The 19,238-nt window shown below is 39.2% G+C and overlaps 1 protein-coding gene across 4 annotated transcripts in view; it reads right to left on the bottom strand.

Annotated features, from left to right (window-relative positions):
* The window catches only part of SLC18B1 (solute carrier family 18 member B1), a 615,369-nt gene that overhangs the window by 192,131 nt on the left and 404,000 nt on the right, over window positions 1-19,238 (bottom strand). For all 4 annotated transcript variants that reach the window (XM_069235175.1, XM_069235174.1, XM_069235177.1 and 1 more), the window contains one exon: window positions 10,084-10,158. In XM_069235175.1, the coding sequence (XP_069091276.1) occupies window positions 10,084-10,158 (75 nt within the window). The remainder of the gene's footprint in view (window positions 1-10,083; window positions 10,159-19,238) is intronic.

Below are 19,238 nucleotides of genomic sequence, written 5' to 3'. Positions count from 1 at the left end.
GTATTAGGGGAATATAAATTGTGATTGACATGGAAATTTTATAAATCACAGAAGCTTTTTATCTTGAGTCCACAGCTGAAGAATCACAATGATTTAACAAGATTCACTAGATGTGATTAAAAATGTTGAGTAGTTGATACTACTTTATTTCCCCAAACCTACTGCAGTGAAATATGTGTTTTTGACCACTGACTTTGTATTGCACCACTTTGCACGTGGATTAACTGTCTAGTGTTCATCAATTGCAGGCTACATTTTGTATTCAGTTTAGCTGCCTATTGACTTTATCGTAGCGTTAGACACTGTCATGTTAAACATGTTTGTATTTTACAACATTGTAAACTGTGCTGGTTTTCGTGTTCTTTCTCACCAAGGGCTTTGGTTGATAAGGATGTACTCAGATGGCAGGGAGCAGCTTTGTTTTGATTTAGCATCTTGGGACTGTGGCCAAATCCGAATGTGTTATTTTCAAAGCAGACCTAAACTAGCCAGCATGTTTTGAATTGCTAAATGAGGATTGTTTCCCAGAAAGCCCTTCTCTGGTTCTTTAAGATATAAAAAGATGGCCCTGCTCAGTAGCAGTGGAATTTCCGAGACCTCAGTCAGGATTAGACGTTAAATGCCTGACACCTGTCCCGTGTGGGTGGAGATCTCTTTCTCGCAGTTGAACGGGCTCATCTTCTTGCTGGCATGAGAAAGATGAAACATCTGAGAGGCGCATTGATTAATTTTTACTTCATTATTTGCTTTGCATAATCATAACTACATATATTTGCTGCGTACATTGCAGTTGAGAATCATTTTGGTATATTTTCCTTTCATTACTGTGACTATTTTTAAATGTGTGCTTTTAACATGCTAACTCCCTTTTTAGGAACCTCGTGGTGAAATAATATTAAATGTCTTCTTTGAACTGAGAAGTGCATTCAAGAGATTTTTGTCAGCTCGGTCATTAGTGAAAACAAAACACCTTGTTCCTATTGTCCTTTCTGACATGCAGCTTCCATTTCCAGCAAGTGCAATTGTGAGCTTGACACTGGTTGACTTTTACATGTTTTGTTTCCAATCCTTCAAACTTCTTCTTTTTGTCTTCTCTCAATGTGGAACAGTTCTTATCTACTCACTCACTCACCATGCTAGGCTTTTTGAGTAACCATTTTCTATGACTATTTTTCCTTTACATCTATTTTCCTGTCTCTTGTTTGGGAACAATGGCCTGGGTCCCACCTGAGGAGTACCAAAAGAGAAACTTTAACTGGTGTTAGTTTAGGACTGTATCATGTTTAGAACACCACATGTAGGTAAGAAAATATGTCCATCTCAGTGGAACAAAAATATATTTCCAAGACCTTTTACGGAAATATAACAGTGATAAAACATTCATTGGATTGTTTCCTTTTAATATATAACTCACAGAAGCATATGTGTCTCACTATGAAGTAAAATGTATAGCTTTAGCGCAAGCATTAGGGCTGTCTTCCTGTGGACTGTAAGAGCACTCAATTGATTCCATGAGACTCTTGTCTCCTATGAGATGGGGTATCCTGCTAAAGCCAAAAATATTTAGTGATCAAAACAGCCTTATGGACTACCTGTACTGAACTACCTAAATTATGAAAACAATAACAGGGCTCTTGGTCATCAGGAAGTTTTTACCAAAGTGCACTGCCCAAATCAGATGTGTGCCTCTAATTAGCCTTCCATAACTTGAATGTTATTAGGTCCAAAGTGTTTTTAAAACAGGTTAACAAAGAAACATACAAATTATTAATGATAAACAGGTATACCTTCAGTTCCAATGAGCCATGAAGGACACACTCTTGCAAAGGTCACTCAAGTCACATCCGAGCAGTAATCTCAAACCATAAAAGCCCTAGTGTGTATTCAACACTTTCAATCAAAACTGTGTAAAATTAAAACAATGAGTAAGACAGTGAATAAGGTCTGTGACCCTAGCCTTTCATTGGAAAGTCATCCACTAAAAAACAGAAACTGAGATGATGTGGGAGCAAAATCATTGTACCTCAAAATCAAGACATCCCGTAATTTTACCTCAAATATTGATTCCACATTAACTGGATCAGAGACAATGTAAAACCTCAGTTCCATGAGACAACATGCCTCCATGTTAAGGCAGCACCTAATGCCTCAAATCAAGAGAAAATACAACAAATTTAAATAAATCCAATTTGAAATTGATAGAGCCCACTTAATAACCGAGTTCTAGATCAATGAAAAGTTTGAGTTTTATTACAAGATTAATAAAATAGACAATACACAGTCAATGCCTTAAAGGCTACGTAATGCAGAGTTACACAGAGTATTTAAAACTCAGAAGTTAAGTTCCAAATGAGCAGCAAAATCAATTGGAAAATGGACAGCATCCTTAGAAGCATCTAAAGCTCCAGGAAAATCTTCTAGCACATCCCTAAGTTCAAGGGGCTTTTATACATTATTCTTGCATTTTAAATCAACATTTCTACAAACTCATCGTGGTGTGAGGGAATGTATAAATTCTTCAGCAAATCATAGCACATGAAAAACAAACATCATATTGCCTTAACATAGAAGCACTATCGCATTACATTAATAATTATTCAGCAGCCTCTATCTATGTTAATGTTAGTCGGACATATTAGGACAGAATATGTTCAATAAGTATAATGTGAAAGAACTGGTTTCAGTAAACTAGTGGAAAGAAGCAATATATCTTACAAATTATAGCTGACTAGAGAATTTCATCACCAATAGAACAACAATATCGCTAGTGTTAAAACAGCATTGTACTCATAGAGCGTTTTGCTTTCCATGTTGTGACAGGAAGCTTACACAACTGCACCGCCTTGACCGACTCGGGCTTCCAGTAGTGGAACAGGATTGATATCACTATACTGGGGGACATTTGATAAGGAGACCACCTCCATTCATTGCAAGATCTCCAGCAGCACTTTTCTTTCTCTCCTGCACACAATTTCACAAACATTTGCAATCTGTCATGCTCTTTCCTGTCAGCTACAGGCCCCGTCCAAGTTGCCAGACTATAGACCCATCTAAGCTAAAATTGTTATAGGTCATTTCGGGAAGGGTGCAATAGCTCAAATATACCTGGAAGGCTTCCCATTAACTTATGATCTCCAGGTTGTGGCTGGTCCAGTTACATTATCTCCATGCAATGTTCCTAAGCGCATGTGGATGGCTGTTTGACTGCCCACACTGACATGCTTCCGATATACCCAGACAGAGGAAGATTTCTTCAACATGGTATGGGCCTGTCCCGAACGCTTTTGGCAGGACATTAAACAAATGCTGTTTCATATTTCAGACAGATTAGTGGATCTGACCCCAAGGGTGAGCATACTGGGAAGACTGGAGGATCTTTAAGCAGCACAATGTGAGCAAACAATAGTGTGGGTGGTGATGTTAGTCGCCAAGTGAGACACTATTCGCCAGTAGAAAACACCACAACCTGCTACACTGACAAAATGACAGTATGGGGTGCATTGGTGTACTAATCAGGAGCAGCCAATATAACACGCCAGGTGTTGCCTTAAGAAGCACACTAAAATTTCTAACAAATGGTGGGCCTACTGTGGACTGAAGAATACAGACTGAGGGATATGTGATGAGAGTGGTAAATGGGAGGTGTGACATTACAAATGAACTGTTACGTATCAGTTGTTAATAATAAAAAAAAAAACAATACAATTGGTTTATCAAAAAAACAAAAAAGACAACTGTTTTTCAGCTTTGGTTGTTCCTGTTACATAACAGACAGCAAGTGCAAACATACTCTGCAACTTTTCCAAAGTTTCTGTTTACACAATAATTCTTCAAAATTCTGACCATTGCATCTCTAACTGCATGGGACTGTCCATGAAGATAGCACCCTATTTGCTATAACACTCAGGCAAGACATATTTATGTTCGGGGATGCCATAAAAATCCTGATAACTTCTTTTGTAGCCCAACTTCTCCTTTTTCCTTTTCTTATCTGCTGAAGCTTCTTCCTAATTGTCCCTCAATTCATGAAAAGAGGTCTGGACTAAACACAGCAGGGAACAATTAACACTTAGTATTTTGCATAGATTTTAGTCTTGATTCATCCTGTTCAGTCTCTTGAATCAGTTTTATTCCCAAGCACACAATACCTAGCCACCCGATCCACATATCGCTTTCGAGAGTGACCACATCTTTTTCAGCCTTATGGGAAGCAAACGTGACTACAGAAACCTTTCTTGTAATACCCAGAATTCCTCTGAACGATCAAGATAAACCACTTCTTTTTTTTTTAAATACTGAATTTTGTAGGAGAAACCTTGTGACCACAGTCAGCTAAGTGATTCAGTTAAGCAACTGTGTCTAGTTTACAGTCCTCTTTCACCTTACATGAAACTAGTGGGTCATCAATGTATTGCAAAAAGACTGAATTAAAGGGCAACTTCACATTTTCCAGAACTTTCTTTAGGATTTCATGAAAAACTGAAGGACTTCAGTATAACCTTTAGGGATCCCACAACAAACAATAACCTTTTTCAAACTGAAACAAGAAGAGTTACTGGTTTTCTTGTGGAGAGGAACGGAACTCTTGGCATAAGTCAAAGACGAAATACCATTATGCTTCAGGTGGAATAAGGAACAGAACTACTGCTGGATTTGGTACCACTGGACCACATGGGATGACTGCTTTGTTTATTTTTCTTCAACCTTGCACTAGTCTCCATTTACTACTTGGTTTCTTAATTCCCAGCACAAGGCAGTTGCAAGGACTACCAACCACTATATTTCACTCTGTAATCATTTTTCTTTTATGACAGATCTCTTCTTTTGCTACTCTTAGAAGTTTCGACTGTTTAGTTCTAGGGAAAATAGTAACAGGTTTCACATTAATCCATATATGGTTGGCACTTATTAATCCTACCTCTTTACCAGAGAAATCCCACATCTCTTATTTGACAGCATGTCTTAAATCCAGGGGCAAATCTTCTAGTGCTAGAACTGGGAATAACTGGAGTTGAGTGATGTGTTTTAAGTTCAAACTCTGAATTTGTACCTCGAGTTTCAATTGCAACACCATCCGGTGTACAGTAAATCATATTGTTCATCTTGCAAAGCAAGTCTCTATCCAACAAATGTGGAGGGCTTTAATTACTTAGAATGAAATTATTATTATTCTCCATTAGCCCTATTTTAACAGTGATATCTGCTGCGACTTGATGAACAAACTGTTTATTACTAATCCCAACAACTTGGACTTCTCTTCCCTAGAAGGGTAGGTCTGGAACCTTCACAGAAACCTCTGAAGAGCGGTTAGCTCCTGCATCAATCAAAAAAGAAACAGGGTGGCCGTTGACTTCTGCATCAATTTATGGGTCACTTTGGTTTATCTTCAGGACTGTTCTAAATTGCAATCTTCCTCCCTTCTGAGGCACGGTCAATGGAAATTATTTCCTGGCGAAAACTGAGGAAAACTATTATTTTCAATCAATGTATTCTGTTGCCACCCTGCGTTATACCACATTTTGTTTTGCCGCAACACTGGTGGTAGGCACGTTCATGTGCAACTGCCTCTGATCATGCATACTCCGCACAGAAGAAGGTTGGCCTGGTTTCACTGACCATATCTGCATCTGTTTCATATTTACCTGCATCTGAGAAACAAAATGATTCTAAATTCAATCTGAATTCTGTCAACATTCTTGCTTCCAGTGCCTAATATTACCAGAATAAGGTACATTTGTTTAAGAGGAACACTGCTTGTCTATTTTCATGCATTCCAGAGCTGTTCATAATTCCTCTTCCAAGACCTTGCATCTGTACCATTACATTTCTCATTTTCACAATGCATTGAAGACATCCTATTCATTCCAACATTGTCTGCATGTAAATAGCCCATATCAGAACCCATCAACTGATTCCTTTTACTCCTTTCAAACTGATTTGTCTAGGCAACCATCAATTTTCCTTTGATTTTCTTCTGCTCTGCATCACAGCAATCACTACTGTATTTCCCGAGCTTTAAAATTTCATTTATACCGTTTGTAGGCTAACACAATTCACTTTGCTGTACCCCATGACAAAGGCAGAAATGTAAACACTGGCACCATCTCTCTCTCTCGCTCTCTCTCTCGGGGTCTTCAACTCTGCTATGCTTCTTGAAAATCTACATAAATCTCTCACAGGATGCATGCACTGATTTGTTTAGCTCTAGTGAAGTTCCCATAATCTTTGCCCAATTAATATCGTTCTCAGGAACTGTCTTTTTTTAAAATGCTCAATCACCTGCTTGTTTCTGGTAGATGCTTCATCAGCAGGAGCATTGCTGGCTGCAACCTATGCTGGTTCCTCAGTATTCCAGGTAACAGCACTTTTACACGTGGACCACAAATGACAAATTTAAATAGGTCCAAACCATTTACGAAACAGTAGTCAACCAAAGAACCTCTTTGTACCATTGATCGGGCTCCTTCCTCAGTTTTGGAAATGTTGTCATAAAAGCATAATGATTAGGCACATAATTCCCTCCATGTACTTCCCTGAATGGGAATTCTGAAACCATCCTTCTTTCTGACACACTTTTCCTTATTTCTTGTTTCTATAACTTTCCTTTTCCTTGGCGTCCCTTTCATCCACCTTTCTGTGTATTTCCTTAAGTCACTCCATTTTGCTGTTTCTTCAATCAAATCCTTAACATGTTCTCTTAATTTTATCAAACCCAATTCTTTTATTTCTTCAGTGGTCAAATTCATTTTTTAATTATTTATTTTCACTTTCTTCATTTTATTAAGGTCAACCTCATACTGGTCAGCCAAAGCCTCAAGTTTATCATGTTTCATTTGCACATCTTGAAACTTCCTTAATCAGATATCTAATTTCCGCAATATAATAAGTCAAACGGCTGATCAGCTCAACTGTTCCCTGTAATATTTCTTCAAATTCAAATGCTGAAAGCCCAAAATTGACAGCCCTCTCTTTTGGAGGTTCTCCAATGACAGCAGTAGTGACAGGCAATTCATCAGATGCAAGAGAAACAACTGCAGTATCCATATGAGTACTTCTCATGGCTGTCAATGAAATGTCAGGTGGGGCACCTGCTATGGTACTCACAATCACAAATATAGTTGTCCCTTGTACTGGTGCACCCATACTATTTCCTGCTGCACCTGTATCCAGCACCATGGCAGCACTAGGTCTTTGCATCCCATAAGTGTACAGAGGAGGCTTCAAACTCAAAGGTCATTTAAAACGTTATCCTCATCTGAATATTGATGCTGTTTCTCTTTATTTCCCTCATCAGGTTTTGTTTTGTTTGTTGTTCCTTTAACTTTTGCTGGAAAAGCTCACACTCCCTCCCTCCCTCCCTGTTCGGGCTCCATCTCCAGCACAGTTCTTGTTGATCCAACTTGTTTTCAAACATTATCTAAATAAGACCTTCACTTGCTTTGCCATTTTCTTTCTCTTTTTTACGGTTGCCATGCAATCTCATTTATTCTGCACCACAAACTGTGTAGGTCTAGATAGAGTAGTTTTACCATTCATGATTTGTCCAAGAAAATCTAGCTTTTTAATTTTAAAAGTACCCTCCAAGGGAAACTGCAAGTTTTTGTCAGAAGCGTTATATTCATTTCATTCAGAAATTCAGGTACACGTCTAAATCCCAAAATCCATCATAATTTCATCTGCAGGTGTTCCCTATACAAGTAATTTCTGACCCTCAACCCTTCAGTTGTCGAACATACAAAATAAAGTTTAGTTTTTTTCAATACCGAACCCATTACTTTGCAGAAAAGACAGAACAAGGTAGCATACACCAACCAACACCAGCGAGGCTTTGTCAAAAAGTAAATCTATCAAAGTAGGGGTCTGTCAGCAACAAACCATTCCCGGTGCATCTCTGCGGCGATATCTAGCTAATCTCAGAGAACCTTCTTGGCTGACTAACCCATCACAGTGCAACCACTCTGTGAATGAGGAAAACAATTACAAATGCTTTCTCGGTAAACTTTCTCTAAATAAAACAAAATGAACCTCGTCTGCATAACTTAAATAGGAAAGAAATCGGCAAGTTAAAGTAAGACAAACCTTGAAAACAACAGAAACAAGAACAGCACATTTTCAGCACTATTTAAGCTGTCAGACCCTCGTCCAGACCCTTGTCCAGTGCCAATCTACCCAACTCTGATTAATTAACCTACTTTTTAGCATTTAGGAATAAAACACCAATCTAGATTAGGCACGCAATCCTAGGAAAGTACACTTGTTGATTTACACTACCTGTGTGCATGCTACGCATCACAATAACACTACGGACACAGAAAACCACAATATCTTGAGATCTTAGATTTTGACGAATCTAATAACCAAATCCAACAAATATACAAAAGCTTCTTCTATATAAATCACAAATAAGAATAATACATCAAAACAAAAGTAGTCAAACCACCAACTGAATCCAGAATCAGCATTTCATATCCATGCACTTCACATAAAGCATAAAATCAATTTCTCGGTGTGAACTTCAAAAACTTTACTGCACATCAAAAATAAATCAAAGACGCTCTTGAACACAAGAAACATTCCATCCTATTCACAAATACAATTCAAATTGCTCCGCAACAGAATTGCAAGTCAGGCTTTTCAGCAAAGTAAGAAGGATAATCCACAATAGAAAATCCATTATATCCACGTGCTTGGCATAAAGAGGTTTTAGAAGCTGAAAAGGAGGTGTTCTTTAACATGCAACCATCCTATGCAACCACGATTTGTGAAAATCACTGTACCCTAAAATCAAGACACTCCAATATTTCACCTAAAATCCTGTTTCCACATTTACTGGATTGGAGACGGTGTAAAACCTCAACTTTACAGGCAATGTGACCCCACATTATGACACCCCCTAAAGTCAAATCAGGCAAAAATAATAAGCATTTAAATAAATTCAATTTTAAATTGACTGGCCCATTCAATAACTGATTTCTACACCAATGAAAAGTTAAAGGGCTCTGATACAAAATTCAAAAATAAGCGGTACAGAGTCAGTGCCGTAAAGGCTCTGTAATACAGAGTTATACAGTATGTAAAATTCCTAAATGGCAACAAAAAACAAAGAAAATTGTCTAGTATTCCTAGTAGCATCTACGTCTCTAGGAAAATCTTCTGGTTCATCTCCAAAATCTAGGGTTTTTTATACACTATTCTTGATTAATAAATCAACATTTCGGCAGATTTGTTGTGTATTGCGAGTAAATGTATTGTTTCTTGAAATCAGAGAACAGGAAAATAAATGTCACATTGCCTTAGCTCTTGAGCACTATCCATTTCCATTAATAATTATTCAGAACTCTCTATGCTAATGTCATCCGGACATACTAGAACAGAATTTGTTAAATCAACCATAAGTGTTACATGAAAGAAGAGGTCTCAGACAGTGGAAGGAAACAATACATGTTACAAGTTATAGTTGACTGGAGAAGTTCCTCAAGAACAGAACAATAATAATACTAGTGAAAAGTAACTTGGCAGATTTCAGTTTGATTGTGCTCTGCACTACCTGTGGAAGAGGATATGTGCTTGGGAGGAAGCATGGACAAAGATGATGTCCATCTTGGACACACTGCTGATTTACACAGAAATGGGGCATGGTTAATAACCATCAGAAAAATACACCTCTCTGTGTCATAGAAAACTAATTTTTACGCCAGTCATATTACATCAGTCTACACATTTGAATGTGTATGTTTAACTGCACTCACACTGTTAGTGTACTAAATGATGTGCAAAAATACAAACCAATATACATCTCTAATATGGATTAAAATGGAAAATATGTATTATCAAAACTCCAACAAGAAATTACTCTAGGAAGCTGAAAAGGTCTACCATAAGGAGACATAAATAATGTGTTACATCAATGCGAAGAAAAATCAGTATTATCAATCTTTTTTCAAAAATTGGGTCCTGGGTATGGCTAAAGAATACTCAAGCTGCTTAAGTGTGAAGAGCATTCTGTGGTAGAAAAATAAAATAATACAAATCATACAAATTACCACCACTAGAGCAAAAACTGGACAGATATTTTGTACCTACCCAATCGACCACATTGATGAGAAGAGCCCAGAAATTAGACCAAGGGTACTTAATCCTTCCTGAAATCCATTTTCACTGCAAAGACAAAAACAATACATGAATCCTACAACTGGTAAGACATCATTAAATACAAAGATTAAATACTAATTTAAGCATGGATCGCTGAAACATAATTTTGTACACATGAAGGGATTGCAATTCAGCACAAATATCTACACTAAAGTTTGTCATTCAGCAAATGAAATCTAACAGAAAGGTAAACTGAAAGAACCTGATTTCAAATACATGCTTGACAAATAATCTGGAAATGGAATCTGTACCACTCTTATTTTTTTCCAGAAATGTTTTTCTCAAGCCTTTGGCTTTCACAGTGGAAAAAGCCGAAGAAACATTTGTGGTGGGAAATGCGAGGAGAAAAACGATTAATCAGTTTTCTAAATTAGCACAGTAGCGTTTTCATTAAAATTGTGCTGTATCACAGGTCTTGGTAAATTGTTGGATCTATAAAGTAAGCAGTGCGTTTTAGACTTGGCATCCTTGGCGTGGTCTCCTCTAACTTTTTTTCCTCTGTTTCCCAGGTTGTTGATGTGTGCTGGACTCTAGTTTTGCTGTTTTTGTTACTCTGGGCACTTTACTACTGCTACCCAGTGCTAAAGTGCAAGTGCTCCTATGTACAATATTTGTGTAATTGGAATTCCATGACTGGGATATTTGATTTACTGGTATGTTCCTAGTACAGTGCAATAGAGGTGCCCAGGGCCTGTAAATCAAATGCTACTAGTGGGCATTGCGCACTGGTTGTGCCACCCACATTAGCAGCCCTGTAACATGGCTCAGACCTGCCACTGCAGTATCTGTGTGTGCAGTTTTTAACTGCCAATTCAACTTGGCAAGTGTACCCACTTGCCAGGCCTAAACCTTCCCCTTTCCTACATGTAAAAAAACCCTAAGGTAGGCCCTAGGTAGTCCCATGGGGAGGGTGCAGTGTATGTTAAAGGCGGGACATGTACATATGTGTTTTATATGTCCTGACAGTGAAATACTGCCAAATTAGTTTTTCACTGTTGCAAGGCCTATCTCTCTCATAGGTTAACATGGGGGCTACCTTTAAATATGATTAAAGTGTAGATTCCCTTTGGGAGCAGAAAGACATGTGGAGTTTGGGGTCTCTGAACTCACAATTAGAAAATTCATCTTTTAGTAAAGTTGGTTTTGAGATTGTGTGTTTGAAAATGTCACTTTTAGAAAGTAGGCATTTTCTTGCTTAAACCATTCTGTGACTCTGCCTGTTTGTGGATTCCCTGTCTGGGTTAGTTTGACAGTTGGGCTGTTTGCACCTCTCTCTAGACAGTGACACAAAGGGAGCTGGGGTATAGCCTACATATCCTGATGAGCCATCTGTGCTAGGGGGAGGGGAGAAGTGGTCACTTACACCTGAAAGGGCTGTGCCTGCCCTCACAAATTGCAGTCTCCAACCCCCTGGTGTGTGTCTGGGGCCTGGCCTGGGCAAGGCAGGATCTCACAAACAAGAGAAACTTTCTTTTGAAGTAGGCCTCCTTCAAAGGCCAAACTGGGTATAAGAAGAGCACATATATACAAAAATAGATCACTTCTAGAAATCAAAATGAACCTCTCCAAAGGAGAAGAGCTGAGGGGAAGTGCTGCCCTGCCTGTGACTGTGCTTTGTGGAGCTACCCTGCAGTTGCTGCTTCTGACTGTGAAGGGGGACAAAGACTGGACTTTGTTATGCATTCCTGCTTGTGAAGAAATCTCCAAGGGCTTGACCTGAGCTTGCCTCCTGTTGTTAAAGTCTCAGGGCCATCAAATACTTCCCCTGCCAGCACCTGGACTCTCTGCTGAGACTCCTGCCCTGCCAAGTGGTGCCCTATCCAGTTCCTGGGACCTTGAAAGGTGAAGCTGGCAGCCAAAAACTGAAAATCCACACACAGACTGTTGTGCGGGGAAATTTTAAACGCACCTTCTTAGACACGGCTGAAAAACTACGCTTTGCCAGCTTCACGGCTGAAATCTCTGCTCCACCTGCATCGCGGCTGGAAGACTGACGTAACGCGGCTGGAGAAACGACGTGCAATACCCGCTGACGGAGGCTGTTAATGTTGCAACACCACATAGCGCGGTTTTCTGATACTGTGCGACTGGATTTTCGATGCAAACCTCGGTGGGCTCGGAAAACCAAAGCAAATCCTGCCTGGACCCGAGGTGCCTCTTCGGATCCATGCATCACTCTCCTGCGGAGAGGAAAAAAGACGCACGCCGACCTGACCGCAGGAGGAACGATGCACGGTCTCGCTTGCAAGTGAGAAATTGACGCATCGCTGGCCTTTTCCGACACACACTCGCCCGTGCGCTGTTATTTTGACGCAAAACATGTACTTTTTCACGCTAACAGTGTTAGCACTGTTTTCTAAGGATTTAAGACCCTTTTCACTTTTTAATTCATAACTTGACTTGTGTATGGTGGATCTTTGTCGTTTTGGTCTTGTTTTATTTAGGTAAATATTACCTATTTGTCTAAACCTGTGTTGTGTCATTTAGTAGTCACTGAGTTACTGTGAGTGTTGGTACAAATACTTTACACCTAGACTCTGAAGTTAAGCCTGCCTGCTTGTGCCAAGCTACCAAGGGGGTGAGCGGGGGTAACTGAGTGTGATTCTCCTTTACCCTGACTAGAGTGAGGGTCCTTGCTTGGACAGGGGGTAACCTGACTGCCAACCAAAGACCCCAACAAGGCATTACTAACTATCTTTGAACATGGGTCTACTTAATCTGAAAATTAAGGATATTTAATCTATTGGCTTTATATATTTTAAATAATATATGCTTTGTAAAAGGAATGTTTTGCAGTTGTAACCATGATGCTGTGATCTATGCTTTGCTGGAGCAGGCCGAACTAGGCCTCAGTTCCATATTGGATTTCATTTCTCATTGGCACCGCTACAGTAAAATGTGCACTGCTGCTTTGTGTTGACATGATGTCCTGAAGTGCCTCAGAGGAAGTTCTTTAGTTTAATTGTTACTTTCCAAAGTCCTTTCCTGTTCTGTATACTGTGGGCTAATTCAACTGATAAGGCTGCTATTGTTTATGTACCTAGATTTGTGCTAACGCATCCAAAAACATTAAGTCAGAGAAGATTACAGGTTTTAACGTTTCTTGTTGGCTTCTTTATTTCTTCCTTTGAGATTTCACCAAAAAGGGTCTCAGAACTCTCTGAATGTAATGTCATCAGTCTCTGCACACTCTTCCACCTCATATAACCCTTATAAATATTCCTGGAAAACCTTGCTTATTCCTATAATATTTATCACAATATTTCGATCCTCTACGTTCTGTATGCAGTTAAGATAGTTCCTCACTCTGCTTTTGCTTACCATGATAATACTCGACCACTCTTCTCTCCATACTCATATTGTATTTGCTTTTAGGCCTTCCATCTTGTTTTAAGACTCTGATCACATCGCTGTGATAGCTTTCTCTCCCAAGTTCCAGTTCCTTTACTTTTTTCCATCTTTCTGACTGGAGTTTCTGCCTCCCGCATTGCATTTTCTAATTCTTCTATTTGTTTCAACCCCAGTTGCTACTGCTCTTTGTTCTGATTTATTTTACCTACTTCATAATTAGGCCCCACAATAATGCCTTCTACATGTCCCATATTATAGTCCGTTTAGTCCAGAGCTGGCAGGAGGCTAAAATAATGCTGCATTTGAAACCTAGAAAAGGTTAGGGGAGGCTCCTTCGCAATGGCGGGGGAGTGTCACCCCACTGGCTGAGAGCCAGCAGGAAGGGGTGGGGATAGGCCACGGGAGGTGGGCTGGGGGGGATGAATTGTGTGCACCAAGTGCACATGTGTGCTTGGTCGGCCCAAGACGGCCATCCAAACACTTGCGCACTTAGATTTCTTTCTCCCAGCTGTGTACACAGCCGGACTGGAGAAACTACAGGCCCCTAGGTTGTGTCTGAGCTGCAGTCACTGTCACTCAGACCAATCCTGGGGCTGCTTACATGTTATGTTTAGCATGTAAGCAGTGGCAGGATTCTTGAGAAGCATCTGCTGGGGTCACTGTGGAAAGGAGGACGAACCAGGCAGCAGGAGAGGACGGTGGCGATGAACAGTACGTTTTTAAAAATGTATTCTCCCCGTAGTACCCCCTCCTCGCCTTGATAAATGCGGCAGTTTCCGATGGAAAAGATACAAAAATGCAGATTACATAGACAGTTTGCCAAATTTAGATTATATAGTTATTGCCAGCATACTGGTGAAAAGATCGACAGCTATTAGAGAGAGTAGCACGATGGATCCACAACACAAGACGTGGTAAATGTTCACTCGTTGGTGACAATTGCCACTGGTAACATATGATGTGAGGAATACATGTGCAGCCCTGGTTAAGAGGATATAATTTGGAGAATGCAGTGTTTGAAAAAGTACAATACCATGTTGGCTGCCACACATGTGGTCTTGGACTGTAAAATTTGAACTGATAAAAATATTTATATGAATCTTGCTAATTGTGAATTGTACCAGTAAATGAGACGAATCCATTCACAAGAGCCCTGAAGAAGCAGCAGGGTGGTCCAAAACATTTGTTGTCCAGGAATACAAAGAGATGTTTTTAAAGCTCAATTTTCAAATGATTTGTTGCTGTCTGAAAAATAGAAACATTTGTGCTGAATATGTAGCAGTGGATGGGAACGTTCCAAGAACTATATGAAATTACCTGTGTAAAACAAAGAAATTGGAAAATTATGGCAAAGAAGTTACTTGTGATGGAATGGTTCTTTCTATGTAGATGAATAATAAATGGATATATATCATTAATAAGTGTGAATACATAGTGGCCATTGTTTAATACAAGGTGAGCCTATGATTAGATTTCAAAATAATTAAACTGCTCCCCTTTTCTTTGGACATATTACTAGTGAGCCGGTCAGAAAGATTACTGACCTCAAAGGGCAGGTGTAGCGCAGGGCTATAGTACCAAAATAATCTTATCTTTTGCATCTAGCTATTATACACAGGTTGATCCATGACGATTAGAAAGGTTTCATACTCAGAAGGCACCTGCTTGATCTCACACATATAATGGTAGGGACAACAGATTTAGTAAAAGGGTATAAAGAGCCTTTGGGAGTGATAACTTTAGACATGCCCAAGGCTGTTACTACCTATGGGAATGCTTAGACCGTTTTGGTTTTGGCTGCAGTTTTATTCAGGTGATTAAAGCTCTCTATCAGAAACCTTATGCCAAAGTGTGGGGCAATAGGAATTTAACAGAGAACATAAGAATACAGGGAATACAGGGAGGAACATGTAGGGTTCACCCGTTATCTCCTTTAATATTTAATATGTTAATTGAACTCTTTGCTAAACAAATCAGAGCTTGTAAATAAATCAAGTCTTGCTGATCAATAGCTCTCTCTGCCAACAACACTGTCATTTATACACAATAACATTGTTCTTTAAACACCCAAACCAGATGATGCAATACCAATCATAGAGAGTGTAGCCCATTAATTAGTTAAATTCTCAAGATACCACTTAAATGACCACAACGCAGAAGCTATAATATGGAACTAGAAAACCGTGACTAAAGTAAAAGAGATGATTTACCTGTGGATCAACATCACACAGAATCTAGGAGTTCAGCGAACCAAGTCTATCAAGATTATCAAAAGAGATAAATATTCTTCAGAGAAAGTGGTAGAATCTACATTTAAGTATCTATGGGCAGATCAATCTAATCTGATATGTGTACTGCCTAAAATAACTTTTTGTTTAATTGTATCCCACTAGGGTTTGACAGAAGAGAGATACAGAAAAACACGATAAATTAAGCAACTTCAACTGGGCATTTAAAGGCTGTAGAGTAGTTTGAAATGTGGTCTACAGCTCACAGATATCTAACTGTTTGGCATTTCAATTTATAAAACTGTAATATGGACACCTGACCAATCTACCAGAGGGCTGATCTATTGTGGCCAACAAAATATGTCAGCAAGGAGGATTTTCATACAAATGTGGTGAACCAAAATATTTTCTGAGAATCTGGCAGAAAAACAAACAAAACCTTTGAGGGCATTGGCTAGAGTATGGTACAATATTAGGCAAAAATGTGTGATGCAGTGTTATAGCAGCATAGCCCTGATATGGTAATTCCCAGGAATGCTAGAGTGCATGAAAGATCAACTGCCAAACCCACGGTACACACACAGAGATACTTCAGTAGGCAGACCTGAGGTTAGTCTGCTCAAATGGGAAGAGACAGATGACAGACTACGGGCAATAGCTTGAGATTTAAATGTGCACAATTAAGCTCTTTGATTTCTGCTCAGAATTTGAAACAACAAGATCCCATGGATATGGTACCAGAAATGCAAGACATACGTCCCAAGAAAAAGGATTGGCAAAGTGGTATGCACTGCTGTGTGAGACAGATTGAAAAAAGATGGCACTGCCGTATGGAATATGAGAGACAAGCTTGCAAAATCAAGAAATGGAAACCTTGTGGCAAGTATCTATTAACACACTATGTTCCACTGTAACTACTGTAGTTTTAAAAAATAACCACTTTTTTTACACTCCAGAATATATCTAAACCCAGTAAAAGCTCACAAAAATAGCAAGGAATCAGGTATATGCTGCAAGAAGTCTGGAACCCAAAGGCAGACAATTTACATATGCTTGTAGAATATCCCGTCCTACAAACATTTTGGTATGAAGTAAGTGATACACTAGCAGCCCTATTTGAAAAATCAACAGACGTAAGCCCTTCTGGCACTGAATATAAGAGGCTGTGTACAGAGAAGATAACTATTATCCCACCTCATCTTGTTGGGAAGGAGAGACGTCTGTAAAGAATGGCTGGTGGAAAATATACCAATTCTGTTATTGAAATGGAGAAACGGAGACTAAAATCTAATAGAATTTTTTGGTCCCAGCAATGAACAGGTAAAGAGTGAATAAAGACCATAAAACATGACAGGTCCTATCATTACATCAGTAAGATGCTGGATGAAGAGTGTATCACAGAACTAATGAATATTCGTGAAAAATCACACTTCTTCCAAAATATGGTCTGGTATAGAAAAGAATTGAGAAAGAATACATCTCATGGTAATGAGGACTGAAAAAAAGAATATTTTTGGTAAATTAAAAGAAAATTAGGTCAGAGGAGATTCATCAAAATTCATCTAGTGGGATAGTGCTAGAATGATGGTATTATATGACGTTTTATAATACTCTATTATGATGCGATGATATGTTGATACATTTGCTCACCCTGTGCGATTTACATTGTTTTCCATGTTAAAATTTGTAATAAAAGGATATAATTTGAGGGGTGAACAGATGATCTTTTCGAGCCATTTTTGTGCTCTAGGGATTCTGTCAGATTTTCTACTGATTCACTTAAACTGAACTTAGATTATTTTTTAGACTTTGTCGCTTTTGAATTTTAAATAGTTCGAGTTTATGTTTATGAAAGCAAGATTATGCATTTTGATTGACTGATATTTTACCTTCTGCATCGTACTTAAATATATTAATAATAATAAACATTCATGATGTTTACATTACTGAACTCGAGCCTTTTTGAGTCAAGGCTTATTGCTACTGATTGCTATTTGAAATGCTGTTTGAATCTTATCTTTAGGAACACATTTCCTCGTCTTTTCTTGAGGACACCGATCACGATTTTGTGAAGCTGCTTTATCTCTCTGTGAACAGATTATGTGCGACAGCCTCAACTGTTTCCAGTTTCAAATTGTTATTGGTAACGCACCACAGTGAAGACTGTGTTTCCAAGTATGTAATAATGAAGAATGTAGTCCTTTGGCCTGATAATGTGGAGGTGTTTTTCTCTATATTCATTGCACAGAACTGACATGTTGCAGAAACTTGCTCCTAGTGTGCTATCCTATTTATCCTAAATAAATCACTAGGAGAGTACCTGGTCCTAGTGGTTGGTAGCAGCACCTCACCATCCCTTCCCAGTAAAATAGTTAAGGCCAGATTTAGAGGTTGGGGATGGGATTACTTTGTCACAAGCTTGAACGATAATATCCTGTCCGCCGTATTATGATTCTGTTATAGCCTATGGAAGCCATAGTGTGGAGGACAAGATACCCAGCACATTTCTGACGGAGTGACCCGTCCCCCAAACTCTAAATCGGACCCTTAATTTCTCCTGCATGTTTAAGGGTGGTAGTGCAGTTTGGAAAGGTACAGGGTGAAGGAGCACAGGTGGAAGTGTGGTAGACGAGCTACATGCAAAATATTAAATAGTTAATCCCTTACAACTGGGTGATGTTCACACATGACGTCATTTGTGAAGAAGCCTTTCTACCTGCATGCTGCACACACAGGCTATACAGCACACACAGCCTCAGCAGCATTGCCAAACAGCTAGTGCATACGTCAGTAAAGAGCCACCAGCAATTCAGCACGCGTTACTTGTACGGACACTTTTTGGTGGTTACATTAACTGCCACAGAGTACAGCAGTCCCAGACAACACTGCATTTCAAGGACATCTACTTTAAAAGCCAAAGACCACTACAGCAATAAGAGACCATGCAATCCCTAACTGCCTCCAGCAACCATAAACAGAAAAGATGTGTTAATAAATACATTCTTGACGTGTATACAACACCCAAAGCCGGTAGGGTGCTGGTAGACTACTAATGCTCCCCTGTTTACAGCATCAGGCCACTACACATCCAACCCGTAAGAAGCGGCCTGAAATAGCTGTCCCTGATAAAACATGAACAAACACTTGAATGACTCTTGGAAACTTATGTTGATGTATTTTGCTTAAATACTGGCAACAGCAGAATCCCTAATATCTTGCCCTACCCTTAAGCACAGCGTTGAAGTGCATGCATTGTGTCTGTGCTGTTTTGTAAACGGAATTCAGTAGTTGTTTCTTACAGTTTTCCAGCTGCGCCTGCACTCGGTCAGGTCTAAAAGAATCAATGCCAGCTGCTTCCAGCCATGGCAATTTGCAGGACAGGAAAGTTCTAGATGTACAGAACTTTCACATGAAGCTGGTGATATCCCATCACCAAATCACATTACACATTTCCTAACAGTCAACCATCATAGTAGGTTTTGTGACAGTGAGATCAAGTGGGTAATT

Source organism: Pleurodeles waltl, chromosome 5, assembly GCF_031143425.1.
Source record: "Pleurodeles waltl isolate 20211129_DDA chromosome 5, aPleWal1.hap1.20221129, whole genome shotgun sequence".
Lineage (NCBI taxonomy): Eukaryota > Metazoa > Chordata > Amphibia > Caudata > Salamandridae > Pleurodeles > Pleurodeles waltl.
Note: the sequence above shows the minus strand (reverse complement) of the source record. Positions and strands in the feature narration are given on the sequence as shown.